This window comes from Ursus americanus, chromosome 21 (assembly GCF_024610735.1).
Source record: "Ursus americanus isolate L20-20 chromosome 21, mUrsAme1.1.p, whole genome shotgun sequence".
Classification (NCBI taxonomy): Eukaryota; Metazoa; Chordata; class Mammalia; order Carnivora; family Ursidae; genus Ursus; species Ursus americanus.
This window is the reverse complement of record NC_142147.1, coordinates 37015001-37029348: the sequence shown is the minus strand read 5'-3', so window position 1 is coordinate 37029348 and position 14348 is coordinate 37015001. Positions and strand designations below refer to the sequence as shown.

General features: G+C 50.6%; 1 protein-coding gene across 1 annotated transcript in view; it reads right to left on the bottom strand.

The window, feature by feature from the left end:
- The window catches only part of ZNF536 (zinc finger protein 536), a 283922-nt gene that overhangs the window by 15081 nt on the left and 254493 nt on the right, over window positions 1-14348 (bottom strand). Inside the window, exon 5 of the mRNA XM_087853375.1 lies at window positions 205-290. Coding sequence (XP_087709501.1) covers window positions 205-290 — 86 coding nt within the window. The remainder of the gene's footprint in view (window positions 1-204; window positions 291-14348) is intronic.

Genomic DNA, 14348 nt, shown 5'->3' with positions numbered 1-14348 from the left:
GAAATGATGGGACATAATAGTAAATAAAACCGTGAAAAGATCTAGTGGTTGGAGGATATGTTATTGCAACACCCGAGGCCCGACTTCACACTGCCAGAGCGGCGACGTCCGGGGAGCAGGGCAGGAGCTGGGAATCTCCGGCTCTCAGGGAGGGGGGGCACCAGAGCCCTCTCCTCTGGCCTCCCTGCAGAGCTGGAGGCTCACCCCCTGGCACGGAACGCAAGCTCCTGGGGCTGGCGGGGTCCTCGATGCGGCTCCCAGCCCACCCTCCAGGCCCCGTGGTAGATCCACTAGGAGAACAAGGGGACCTTCCGAGATAATAAGCAGACCTGTGAGTTCTGCAGAGAAGCAGAATAAACAAGATTTGTACCTTCCAAGCAATGGAAAATGCAAATTGCTTTTATTCCACAACATCCGTTCCTGGTGTTCTCCGCTAACAGCCAAAAGGGACAGACTTATAGGCCTTGCACAAGATGAAGGCAATCACATTTAATTCTTATTTGGATGTTTGCTCCAAGCAACCGTGGAAACCCTTGGCTTCAAGCACCCTCTCTGCGTTTGGGCTAATGCACAGTGATACCGTCACCCTGGAAAAGTTCTTTGAAGGCTCACTTCTGATCCCATGCTCTCCAACCCCTCCAACCAGCCTTGGGAGAGCCGTTCAAAGGGTCTATCTGCCCAGCATTTTTTGCCCTCATAATTTTGCACAGGTAGCGGGACCGGGTTCACTGGCATCTAGAACCCAACCCACCCAGCACCAGCTTTCTGGTCAACCACATGAATGTGTTAAGGTGGCTATTGAATGGGGGTGGGGACGGCGGGCACAAAACCATTTGTTTTGTGCAAACACCCCACTACTGTCATGGTGGGGTGCCCCACGGCCCACAGGTTGAGCCCACCGGGGGCTGCTGCCCAGGAGAACAATGGCCAGATGCCAATTTCAAGTCAACCACATCCTAGGTTTAAATAGCTGGAATGCCATCTACCCACCCTCCCGCCCCCAGCCACCCCAACCCCAAAGGTGTTGCATTTGTCCCCCTCTGTCCCCCTCGCATTCTTCAGCTTTCCTTTTGTGGGATCCTGAGGTCAGCTTAAAATGACAAAGAGCCTGATTGAAATTCTGCCAAGTGCTCCCTGCAACAGAGTTAAGATACCCTATTTAAGTGAGGAGGCCAACAGCTGTCAGTTTGAATTATAAGCAGAACTAAGTGCCCCGGATGTTGGCTTCAGGACAGAGGTAGTAGGCAGGCGTGGACTTTTGACGTTAAATTCCTGCAAAGCCCATGTTTCACGATCTGTACGTGAGTCCCTTCCCCAGAACCTTCCTCCAACCGAGCCCATTTGTGAGCAGTGGAAAGGTGGAGCTGCCCAATGGGTAGGAGGGAGAGAGCGTGGAGGACATACTTCTACTGTAGCTTTTGGTGAGTCCTTGTCCAGGGCCCATGATAAATACATAGATAAGACGCACGTACCACTCTGGAAGGTTCTATGGAAGCTGAGGATGAGAAGGGCCTCGCTATATATCAGTCTAAGTGATGGCCTGTATCTGTTTTCCTTTTATCTTTCTATCTTGGACATGTGTGGCCCAATAAAAGAATAAATTTGTAAGATAAACAGCTTTCTTTGCAGATTTAAGAGTCTAATTTTCACTTTACACAGAAATGGTGTTGTTTTATTTTTTTGTTTTGTTTTGTTTTTTTGGAGGGCCAAAAGGCCTATGGCATTTACTCTTAGACTAATCCAACTAGAAAAAACAAACTCTGAGCTATGATGAAGGAGAATTGTGGGTGGTCCCAGGAAGTGTCCGAGCGGCTAAACGCCAAGGACAGCCACGGCTGAGGAAGCTGGGCCACGCCACACCCTCGAAGGGCCTGCGTGTGAGTGGACACCCAAGCCCGGATGGGTAGCACAGAAAACAGTATGCCAAATTCGGTCAAGCCCCACCAGGAACCCAAGAGGACGCCGTCTCTACCCAGAATATAAAAACACCAATGACTGTCCTTCGGCAAGACTCCCCAGGACGGGAGTCCCCAGGCTTTTCCTGTGGCCCCACAGAGCTGGCCAGTGAAGCCATCACCGGGCCTGCTTACAGACGGCCGGCCTTCCCGTCCTCTCCAGGAAACAGGCGGTAGAAAGGAAGAAACATCATACAAGCCACATGCGTCATCTTCCCCCAGACAGTTTGTGGACTGGTTTTAGCTTTTTTAAAAATGTTCTTTCTCTAAAACCTGCAGCATTTCTTCTCCCTGATCAGACACTTGCTCTAAGTATGTTGGGATGTGTACATAGATGTGAGCCCCAGACCTGTCGTCTGCTCCTCCTTGCCACTCCTGAGAGAAAGGCCACTCCATCCTGCTGGCTCCTCGCCGCCGGGTTGTCCCTGGGAGCGGGGCATCTGGCTGCAGGCTGGAGGGTCAGCTTCCATCTGGGTGGGTTCTGAACCTCATGAGACAGGGAAATGGCAGAGAAAGAACCCTGAGGACTCCTGTTTCTTTTCTTGACCCCTTTAAATACGAGATCTATTCTTCAGAAATGGATGTCTTACATGGGCACAGCAAAGGATACTCCAGAGGGACACAGGCTGTATGCGTAACCCTTCCGGAGTTTTGGCTTGAAACAAGTGAATTGTCCAGTTGTATCAAAAACCCCGCAAGCTTTCTCCTGTTCCTACAACCTAAGATTGGCTTGCCAAAGAAGAGAAGAGGGACCTAATCACTGCAAGCTATGTTTCAAGTATACGTTATTTGGGGGGCGAGGGGACATAAGACAAGACCTTCCTAATTTTGTCATCTCAGGTCAGACACCATGCCTCCCACATTTCCATTTGCTTGTCTTAATCCTCCCAAGTGTACAGCCAGGTTGGCCGAGATCAAGGTGACATTCAGGTGAACTACCTCCCCCCAGCATTCACAGAGGACGGGTGGGAGAAAGGAGGACCCAGGGGCATCAAGCATGGCACGGAGCCTGTTAGAATCCTCATCCTCAGCTGAGCCATAAACCGGCAGCCTGGATAGACAAAGAATCAAATGCTTAGGAAGACAAACAACTTTCCAAAAGTTAAAGCCTAAACACACACAAAGTACTACCAGCCGCTGCCTGAATCCATGCTCGAAGCTGGCTATCCTGCTGGACATGAATATGGTTTGAATTTGCGGGGGCCTCATTATACGCTTAACCTTATATATATATGTCTGCAATGTAAAAACTTAGTTAATGAAATAAATTCATATTTTAAGGGTAGATTGCCCCCCCAGGTTATCTTTAAACACCGAGCGTCCTTGGTACATATTTAAAATAAGCGTGTTTGCCGAGAAGGCTGACTTAGGAGTCAGGAGGTGGCATCTTTTCCTTCCGGGTTCCTAATGCCTGGTTGTCCTTAGGTAAATCCCTTCACCCACCGTCCGCCCTGGTTCCGTCTGGCCCAGAGGACCGAACCTCCCGTCCCTTCCCCTCCGGCTGCCTGTAATCCTGCAGCACCGTCTTCTAGGCTGTCTATACCTGCTACCCAGCCTAGCCTCCTCCTAAACCAAATGAGAAACCAGAGATGGGTCTTAGAGAGCCGGGAAGGAAAAGCAATGAAAGAGACAGTAAGTGCTTCTAAATAGTCCACGTGCTCCTACTTTCCCCAACCTCCTTTGCAGTAAGCTCAGATCAAGTGACAAGTCCTGGCCAATGGCTGGAGGCGACACCGCCTCCTCCCTCTCTCCCCCTGCCACGGTGGCCTTGCAACACCAGGGCTGGGGTGGCAAGAATCACAAACCTAGAGGACCTTGGGGCGCCGAGTCTCCAGGGGGCCGGCAGCCGCCCCACGCCAGGCTTTACGTGCATGAGAAAAAGCCGCAGAGACCTGGAGAGCCGTCGTCGTCGTAGGCCACCGGGAACTGCCCAGGGAGTTCACCTCTCCTGGCTGGGTGCCCCGGGCTTAGTCCCCGTCCCACAGACAGTCCCACTGACTCACGGAATGAGGCCGGAACAAGAACCAGCAAGACCAAAAGGGAGAGAGTGAGGCAGAAAAATGAAAAACAAAGAGAAGGTTCCTCTCAAAGTGTGCATGTGTGCCCGTTCTCACTCCACCCTTCCCATGCCCACAAGTGTATCTTGGGAAGATCTCCGTGAATAGAAATTCTAATGCTGCTGCTGCTGGTGCGAAGTCCACGCGGTGACGGGAGGGTTATGCCAGCGACCGCGTGCGGGTCGGGAAGCTGTCTGGATAGCTGAGCGCTTACTATTTTATGACACAAAATGCCATGGCATTTTAATTTCTAGGGAACTTCTTGTGTAACAGAAAATGCATTTTCCCAGGTGAGTTGTGCAGTTCATTCTGAGTGTCTGCCTTGTGCAAAGAGCATCTCAAACGCACAGCTCTCGCTTCATTAATGAAGAAGAAAACTATTTGGGGAGCCGGAGGGGCGAGCAGAACACCGAAAAATTGCATCCTTCTTAATTTCTTTGCCCGCAGATATCGGTGCTTTAAAATCTTTCCGGGAAACAACTAACACCTTGGAGAAGGTCCGAGGGAATGTATACTTCCTCTCAAAAGCTTAACACTTTCCCTTATTTTGAAAACTTTGAAATTAACAGACCCGAATAAAACCGTGATGACTGTGGTGAACACGCCTGGTTCGGTGAAGACTTCCTTTTAGTTTAAAAAATGATTTTAGGGGTGCCTGGGTAGCTCAGTCGTTAAGCGCCTGCCTTCGGCTCAGGGCGTGATTCCAGGGTCCTGGGATCAAGCCCCACATCAGGCTCCTCCGCTGGGAGCCTGCTTCTTCCTCTCCCACTCCCCCTGCTTGTGTTCCCTCTCTTGCTGGCTGTCCCTCTCTCTGTCAAATAAATAAATAAAATCTTTTAAAAAATGATTTTAAATTGGTGGTATGCAGAAAAATTGTAACATTCCTGTAAACAATTCGACTTAACTCTTGGGAGACGAAACTCACGTAAAGAGTCAGTATTAATCTGGTGTCTCTGGTTCATCAGAGTTCTCTGTTATGATGCCATATATAGTCATGTTAAACAGTTGGGCATTAGTATGGATTGGCCAAAGTATTTGTTTAAATAGAGAGCTATTTTAGAAAAGGATGTCCACTTGTAGAAGGCCAGTTCCCTGTGGGGTCTTAGGACCAGGGCCCAGGCTGGGCTCACTGGCAAGCCCAGCACGCATGAGCTGAACTCTGTGCATAGAGGTGGAGAGGGGGAGCGGTGGAATGTTCTCTCCTGCTTCCTTTTCTCACCTTGGACCCAAGCTCAAAACTGTGCAGAGCTCCATTTGCTTTTGGCAAGATAGCATTTCTGGAATTGGGGAAATAGGTCATTAAAAGGGCTAAAATTTGGAGAGAGAAAAAAATATAAGATACTAGGATCTCAAATAGCTTCTCTAAAGCAACATTTTGATGAGTTAAGTGAAAATGAATCAGAAACACATGGATTAAATTTCCCTTAAAATACACAAGGGCTTCAAAATCAAGCACTGTGGGCCAAATGTGTTTCTGGTTTTACCAAGCCCAGAGCCTTTTCTTAAATGTCTGACAGGGGAGTGTGCGGAACACCCCCACTGGTGATTGGGCCACCCATGGGGTCTCTTCCCTTTGGCACTGTGTGACGCTGCTGTTGACAACGTCCTCTGTGACCACGTTGCCAGCTCTCCCGAGGCCCTCAGGGCCAGCGGTGGGCAGGCCCTTTTCGTCCCCAACCTGGGGACTGTGACCGAGGATGCAGCAGGCAGGATGTGGGCCTCATAGAAGCGACCTAGGACAAGACATCCAGTGTGATGGGTCTCTTTGGGCTCTGTACACCAGCCCTGTGCTGGTGTGCTGGGACCCATCCCAGAGACGGTGAGGGTGAACCGGCCTGGGTGGGGAGAACCAGGCAGGAGACTAAGTCTGGAGAGGGACAGCCCAGGGAGCCGCCACCTCTGGGGAAAAGCCAGATTATGAGCAGAAGGGCAGGCCACTGGCTCTACCCCCAACTCCTTCTTATGGCCTGCAATCCCCTTCCTAAGTGCCCCCCACGACCGCTCTGACCTCATCAGACTCCCGACTATACTCCAGCCCCCCCATTTTCTTTTCTCCTCAAGCCCTCCCAGCTGGTACCCAACACAGAATTTTGGCCCTGCTGTCCCTCCACCTGGGATTCTCTTTCCCCAGAATTCACAGGGACACTCGCATTTGGGCCTTGGTCCCAAGGCACCTCCTTGGAGAGGTGTCTCTGACCATGGCATGCAAAGGACTGCATGCTTCCCAGCCCCCCGCACACTCTTTCTCTGGTTTGTACCTATCACCCTGTGCAGACTCGAACTGACCCATGCATTGTCTGCTTACCACCTGTCCCCTCCCCAGAGCGTGAGTGCCACACCAACACGGGCCATTTACTGCTGTGTGGCCTTCTGTCTCCACACGGGGTAGGTATTCAGCTCATAGCAGGAGCTCAATACATACTTTAAAAAAAATTATACGTTTTTCAATAAATAAAAGAATTGGAGGAGGCAGACACATTGAAATTCAGAGGCCAAGGTCAGCTCCTGACTACAAGAGGGAAGCTGCTTTGAATAGCCTGGGAGGAACCAGCCCAGGGCACCAGCAAAATACCAGAAATACCCCCAAGGGCTCAGCACCTTCAGGGGCTGGAGTGTGATGCCAACAGGGTGCGCAGGAGGTCAGGGGCATGCCAGAAGGCTTCCTGGAGGAGGTGACCTGGGGGGGATCTCTTAGCTCCTTCTCCATTCAGGTGGAATGAAACACGAACACACACTTAGAATCAGCAAGGCCACAAGTGGGCTTTCTAGAAGATGGGGACATGTTGCTGAGGTACCATCCACTATTTCACTCGCCCACTTTCTGGCTTTTAAAGGAAGATCTTGCTGGCATGAGAAGAACCAGCCATCCCTACGCATAAAGAGAACTTAATCAGTAGAAGAGTACAGGGAAACAGATATTTTTAAAAGTAATCCATGCCCCAATTACTATTGTAATTATTGCAAAATATTTGTTACACCTTCATTTTTCCATCATTTAAATGAAGTACTCCTTTCTCAAAAAAAAAAAAAAAACTATAGAAGCCTCTACTTTCAGTAAAGCATAAATTCCCAAAAGATTTCTACATAATTTATTTTCTTAAAAAAAAACTATAGCTTTTAAGATCCTCTTAAGATAATTTACAGCCCCCTCGTTTATTTATGGGGGGGGGTTGGGGGTAGGGAGAAGACCGGAGGAGATGTCTTTGACTGCCGGGAGGGTTTCGGGGAATTCTTACCTAAACGACACCGAGCGCAGGCTGGACTGATCTTTTTTAAAATGTACTTGGTCAGTCGCCATAACTTGTGGGGCTGAGTTTTCTCTTGGGAATCGAGCACACGGAAAGGAGAAAGGCATGATTTGGAGATAACGTCTCCCCCGGAGACATGTTTTGCCATATTCTTTTTTAAACAAAGAAGACATCTTAAGCACCTTGCAATATCTTTCATTTAATCATTGGCAGAAGGCAAGTCCCTGATGAACGCTGGCCTGTGTCTTTCTCTTTAACCAGCTGAGTGATCCAAGCTTTTAATATAGCCGTTCCAATTATTGTAAAAGTCATCTAGTACCTTATAACCACAAATATTGACAGTTTATTGCACAACACATTCCTGACATTTGAAGGTCACACCATACATAATACATACTCTTTTATAAAAGTGTCTGGAACAAAGAGATACATGATAAGCAATTGCCTTTCCTGGCTTGTATGTACGTACCGCGCGGGCTGACTGGAGGTTGCTTAGGACGCACATGTACCATTTTAAATAATCTATTAAGGCAGCATGGAGGCATTCATGATGGATAATTATGAAATGGCCCGTGGACACGCTGCCGTCGGATTGGCTGGCCAGGGCTTGGGGTCTGGGCGATTCTCCTCCTCCGAGGTCCGGGTCACAATGCCACTTCACCGCAGAGAGCCCCTGCCTCCCTTCGCACTGGGCTTTTCCCCGCAAAGCCACCAAGCATCACAGAGTCACAATACGGTCCGCACGCAGCGGAAAGGAATTTTAAAAATCCGCCAGGCCTGCTTCAAAGGTACCCCTCCTGTCCTGAGCCTCCTGAAGTGGCCACGGCTCCGGTCCCACAGGCTCCACGCTGCCCAGCCCCAGGGCCGTGGCATCCAAGAGGGTACGTGGCTGCCAGGCCTGTGCGAAAACCAGAGGGTAGAGGGTTCTCCAAAAAACCGGGACAGGGCACGGCCATGCAGCTCTCCAGAGGAACATTCTGAGTAGAAGGGTGCCTCACATTGTCCCCTTCTCCGCCTCCTCCCTGCTCGTCCTTCCAGGCCTAAGCCTGACAGAAGGGTTCCAGCCACATTAGGCAGAAACCATCCCCAGTCCAAAGCCTCAGGTCAAAACCAAGCTCCACCAATTCTCAGAAGTGCGATTCTGGGCAAATTGCATGAAACCTCTCTGAGGTTTGGTTTCCTTATCTGCAAAACGGGGGTAGACATAACCATTCATAGCATGGTGCCTGGTGCAGAATATGTGCCAATTAATGGTAGCTTTTAATAGGAATCTTGCCAAAGGGCCCTGTCCTGTGCCAGGATGGCATGGTGGGGACAGCGGGGGCCTGTGGCTTTACGGCTCTCCCCTCCCCCCTAGCCCAAAGCTATGGAAGCAGACACATGCCCAAGGTCCCGAATGAAGGGCAATGTTCCTTTCCAGAAAAGTCCAGGGTGGAGCAGTTTCTCCAAAGCTCTGAAGACCCAGGCAATGCTCCCAAGTTAACAGTGAAAAGCAATTGAGGCTGCAGTTGAGCTTCGCATAGAGGACGATCTTTAATCACAGATGAAGCAGCAGGTCATTAGAACCTACACCAGACTCCCTTCCAAACGATACTAATGGCTGCTGTTTGAAAAAAAAAAAAAACTATATATATATGTGTGTGTGTGTATGTAGAAACGCAAATACATATATATATTTTTAGAACTGTATTAAAATAAATAATCAGCAAATTCTCAAGATAATCAAAAGGGCTTCGAAGAGTAATTTTATTTTGATTTCCGGAATGAACGCCCTGAAATTTAAGACACGGGACCAAAATGATTTCTATAAAGATGACGTGTTTATTAGCATTAAATCCCAGGGAAGAAGGCTTCCTTATAAAGAACACGTTTTTGCATCTGAAAAGCATGCATATTAGAATGTGTGTGTTTCTTTAAGAAGCTATTCTGTTTTAGAGGGTAGCGGGTAAGATAGGGTGTCACGTGATCAGGAGGTTGCTATGGTAAATATGCATTTTTTATTGAAGAGTAAACAGTGGCAGAAAACAAGTGTCAATTGCCAGCTCTGAAGTTACTGCCATTTTTGAGCCGTACTGACTTCTCTAGCCCTTTTAATTTGAGAACCTTTATCAGAAAAACACTATCATTGAATCAAAATTAAAAATTTTTTGAATAAATGCTAAACCTTTCAAAACCCTGTAGTAATAATTACATTGGATGGCATATAACAATTAGCCAAAAAAAAAAAAAATCATCATCTCTCCAGTTCTGCTCATCACAGTGCATAGATCTTTCTGGAGATCTGTTGTCCAGCTGGTGCATCTCCAAAGGGCAAAACCTTTGGCCTTGGCTCAGGCCACAGAGCAGAGGAGCCAAAGATGCAGCCGAGACTGCCCCGCTGTCCATTGTCTTGGTGCCCGCAGGCAAAACAAAGCCAGAGCGGATGCCCTGGGGAATGGCCTTCCCTGTCCCGCATCCCTGTCCCGGTGGCGAGTCCCCTGGAAGGGCTGTTGCAAATATGGCTAGGGCACTTCCAGCAAAGTTTTCACTGTTTCCCTCTTTGTTGGAATTGGGAAGAGCCTGACAGTTCTTGACATCTGCATGGGTGACCTTACCCAATTACATACCGGGCCGTGTTACAAACCTCGGATAGCAACCAGTCACACCCTGAGCGGGCCTTCATTGCTTTTCTGGCTGGGGAAGAGTCTGGATTTTGTGCTTCTCTGATACCAGCTTTCCTTCCAGCCCCTGGCTTGCAGAAAGCAAGGCTGCGGTCCCCCCCCTCCACATCTGGCACATAGTAGGTGACACACGACGCTTCACCCGACACATGCGTGCAGGAATGAATGATACGTGAATAAACGAACTGACCCTAGCTCCAGGCAGAACTAGCTTCCTGGGCAGCAGCCTCTAACAGGAAGGTCAAGTCTGCTCCTTCTTCCTTTGATCACAGATAAAAGTATCAAGTGTTGGCAAATTTCTCAAAGGGAACTTTCCAGACTCTGCGAATCCTACAGACGAGTCCAAAGGAATCTTGACCAGGGACAAGGAACAGACTAAGCAAGTTGAGGGTGTCCTTCAAGGAGCTCCCAGGAAGGAGGGGCAGCAACAAGCAGCCTTGCTTGGGGAGGAGGGGGACAGCAGGCCAGAGCAGGGTGTCTGCAAGGCACTCAGGCCTATGTAGACACTGCCCGGCCTGAAGGGACCAGCTCCCGGGCAGTGCAGCACCTCCCAACACTGACATCTGTTTGACTCCAAGATCTGAGTTCAGTTCTCAATTCTGTGTTTCCCGAGCAAACGGCTAAACCTTTATGAGTTTTAGTTCCCTTGTTTGTAAAACTAGATAATCATTGGATAATGGTACTTCTCACAAAGGAATCGAAGCGAGTCGCAAAATAGGGGGTTTGCAAGGCCTTAATGCACCTTAAATCCCAGAGGCACTCCGGCAGGGTACGACAGTCACTGGCTTCGACATAGCCGGCTCGGGCTTCTAGTCTGGCCCTGCTACTCCGGGCTTTGCGTTTGTAAATGTTTCCTAGCCTTGCCCAGCCTCCAAACCCTGTTTGTAAAGCGGGAATAATGACACCTACTTTGCAATCTATTTGGAAAACCAAATGAGATAATATGAGGGAAAGTCATGGGGTAGGTTCTCAACCAACAGTCCCCTCCCCCACCCAGGTCCCAAATACTCACAACACAGAAAACCAGAAGAAACCAGCAGGTAATGATTCATCTAATGGGATCACCATGGGAGCCCTTCAAATGGCCAGCCCTTCCGCCGGGAATTCCCAGGAGGATTCACACTGCCAAACTGGGAAGACCATTTCCCACGTGCCAAGTGCCACCAGGCCCTGGGTGGTGAACGAGGCCCTATCACGCCTACATTTTCTAGTCCCTATGTTATAGTTTATGTGGCGCCTGTCCTCAAGCCGCTGCCTAGACATGACAGACTTATTCCCAATGTGCCTTTGAGGGGAGCAGTGGGGGCAGGAGAAAGGTGGAGGCCTGGGATGACAGGGAGAGAGAGGAGCACACCGTGGTTTGGGCGGCTCAGGGTTCCCCATCCTGTGCTCTGTCCATCCACGAGATGGCCAGCATTAAGGGCAATGGGCAGCAGCAAGGAGACTACGGCCACAGACCTTTGACCAGCCCGTGCACTGTCCTTTGGGCACAGGGCAGTGACCCGGGACTGGGGGTATGTTGAGGGAGCTGGAAACGTCCCTCGACAATGCTTAGGGGGCCTTGGAGATGCCAGCCCTACCCTGGCCTGCTCCGGATCTGTCCAGGGTAGCCCCAGCACATCATGAGAATCCCCAGCCAGCTCTCCTGGCTCTGGAGAAAGCAAGAACCTTTTTCCTGACGGACCCGGAAGCTCACCACACGCTGGTCCCACTTTCTGAAACACAAACCCCAAACCCCAGGCCCACCACCACCTCCTTCTTGTCTGGTTAATCCCACTCATCCTTGAGGGTTCAGCTCCAAGGTCATTCCCTTTGGTAGACGTTCTCTGACTTCCCGATCAGCCCAGAACATGAGGCTCACGATACCAACCAGGGTCCATGTGCGTGACGCCTGCCTAATTTCCGACTCTCCCACTAGACTGTCTACTCTTTAAAGGCTGGGATGGAGTCTGTTTTTCTCACCTCTGTGTCTCTAAAGCTTCCCAGCACGGAATAGGTGCTCAGGAAATACTGAGCAATGTGTAAATAAAGGAAGCCATCTTTTTCTTTTAAGTTCTATGCTGGCCTCCTCGGACCTGCCCCACACTCGTACAGGTCAGGTGGCCTGCTCTGTGAGGGACGGGCTGCAGCGGGCTCTCCCCCGGGGGGAGGGGAGACGCTGAAAGTCTGGCCTCTGTAGAGCCTGAGTCCCCACTCCCTTGTCCCCTGTCAGCACGGCCAATTGTCCTGCACGCTGGGCTGTTCCTCTAGCCTCTCCTTGAGACGCTGCAAGGTTCCTAGCGCCAGAGCCTGACTCCCTCCGAAGAGAATAGAGCTTGCTCACCGGACCCTCACCCGCCCCACTTGCTGTTCAAGACTGTTCACAAGTTCCCTTGCCCCAAGGCCTGCTTTGTCCACACCTTGCCCCGGCCAAGGCCCAACACCTGTCCACACAGACATCAGACACTGGGTACAGTTTTGCAGAAAGACTGGCAGCTCCAGGAGCCCTAGATGCTGGAGGCAGGCAGCACAGCGGGGTGTGATCCAGGAGAACAGAGCCTTGGGGTGCACGCAAGAAGCTTGGCAGGTGCTGGCCCCGGACGGCTGCTGCTGCTGCTGCTGCTGCTGCTGGGAGAGCAGAGGCCGAGCCCCGGGGCAGCGCACCAGGCCGTCCGTTCTGCCTCTGCACTTTTGCTGAGTGTCGGGGCCCGAGGAAAAAGTCTGCCCAGACATATGTTCTTGGGGGGCTCTGCACGCAGTACCTGACCAGGGAAGAAGGCTCTGCTTTCCCATCTGTGGCATGCTCCCTGGATGTTCCTTTCCCTCAGCCTGGAACCCGGACCCTCCAGGTGCTCAGAGCCTCCCACCCCCTCACCTGTCCCCCTCCCGGCTCACCCCTCGGTGGGCACTACTCAGTATTACTGCTATGCTCACCTCCCCCAGCAAATCTTTGGTCCCTCTGGTTTCTCTTAGAATCTCCGGCCTCTAGCCAGGTGCCTGGCACATAGTAGGCACGTAATATTTTTTGGACAAATAACAACAATTTGACAAGGGCCATGCCACTTTGCTAGATCGGATTCTGGTGACTTTTTCTTCAGTGTGGAAAATCACTTTCCGTGTTCCCTTTGGAGGTTCTTTCACAGCAATATTCCAAGCACTGCTGCATTCACAACACATATTGTCCTGTAATGCTAATTTCTATCCCATAACCGAGAGAGACAACTAAGTGTTGCAAGGTTATTCAAAACTCCTGCCCCTTATCCTCTGACTTCTCCTTAGGGGAAAATTGCACAGGAATACATTTCCTCATCTGTATGTTAAAGCACGGTTATAATCCACCTATCATGATTGCAATTTTGGGAATCAAAACGTAGACCCAAACAGCAATGTGATCTACATTTTAGCCACATATATTATAATAAATTAAGTCAAAGAAAGAGTTCTGCATTAACTCTCGCTCTATTCCCTTAAAACCCTCTAAGAACAGCGAAGCCGCCCTCTGTAAGAACTGCCACTGCCCCGCAGTCCGGAAGGGGAGGTTACAGCGCCAGCTGCCAGGTGACGGTGGCACTCAGTCCTGTGTGCTCGGAGCAGCGACTGAATCAGGCTGTGCACCACGGGTTCAAAGCCACAGTGAGGCTGCCAGCCATCCTTGGCCAAGGGCACGCAGAAGCCTCTGGAAAGCGGCAGGCAGTGTGGGCGGCATGCTGATGGAAGCGTCTGACAATTGTGGACACCAGAGCCGGGGACTTGGACCGGGAGACAGACGGCACGCAGTGCCCACCGTCTTCATGCCCTAGCCCACGTCCTTATCGGTGCCTGGGCCTCCGTGTCTGCCTCTGCGAAATGTGGGGACAGCACTCTCGTGCAGGTGACAAACGTTCATCGCACAGAGGGTCCACTTGCTACATTTGGTTTCAGCGTTTACAAATGGGAGGCATCTCACCTGCAGGCTGGTGGGAGCTTCTCCTGGGAAACTGGGTCCGCCGCAGTCCCCAGGAGCCGTGGCCGCTGGGCTGGGCTGGGCGGAGGGATGGGGGGGGATCCCCCCCCCAGGGCCCTCCCTCTTCCCAGCTACCTGGCTGCCCCCACCCTGCAGTTGGCAGACACCCTTTCCACCCCTAAAGACGGCCTCAGTAACCTCGGTTGAGCAAATAAGGCAGAAGCCTCCAGACTCATTCCCATAATTATGATGGGTCTATTATTTCAAAGCCAGTGATGATTGTGGGGTCAGGTGCTCAGAGGAAGAGGGAGAGAAACATACTTTAAAGTGATAGCAAATATCCTTTGATTCTTTGCTATGATACCAAATTGCATCCAGAAATGCCGAAACATGCACTCACAACCTTGATCAAATTTCAAAGAGTTCTCAGCGGGAAGGGCAGTGATGAGAGAGGGAGAAGGAGCAAACGGGGAGCCACGGAGTTTCAAGCCCCCTGTCCCGGGACA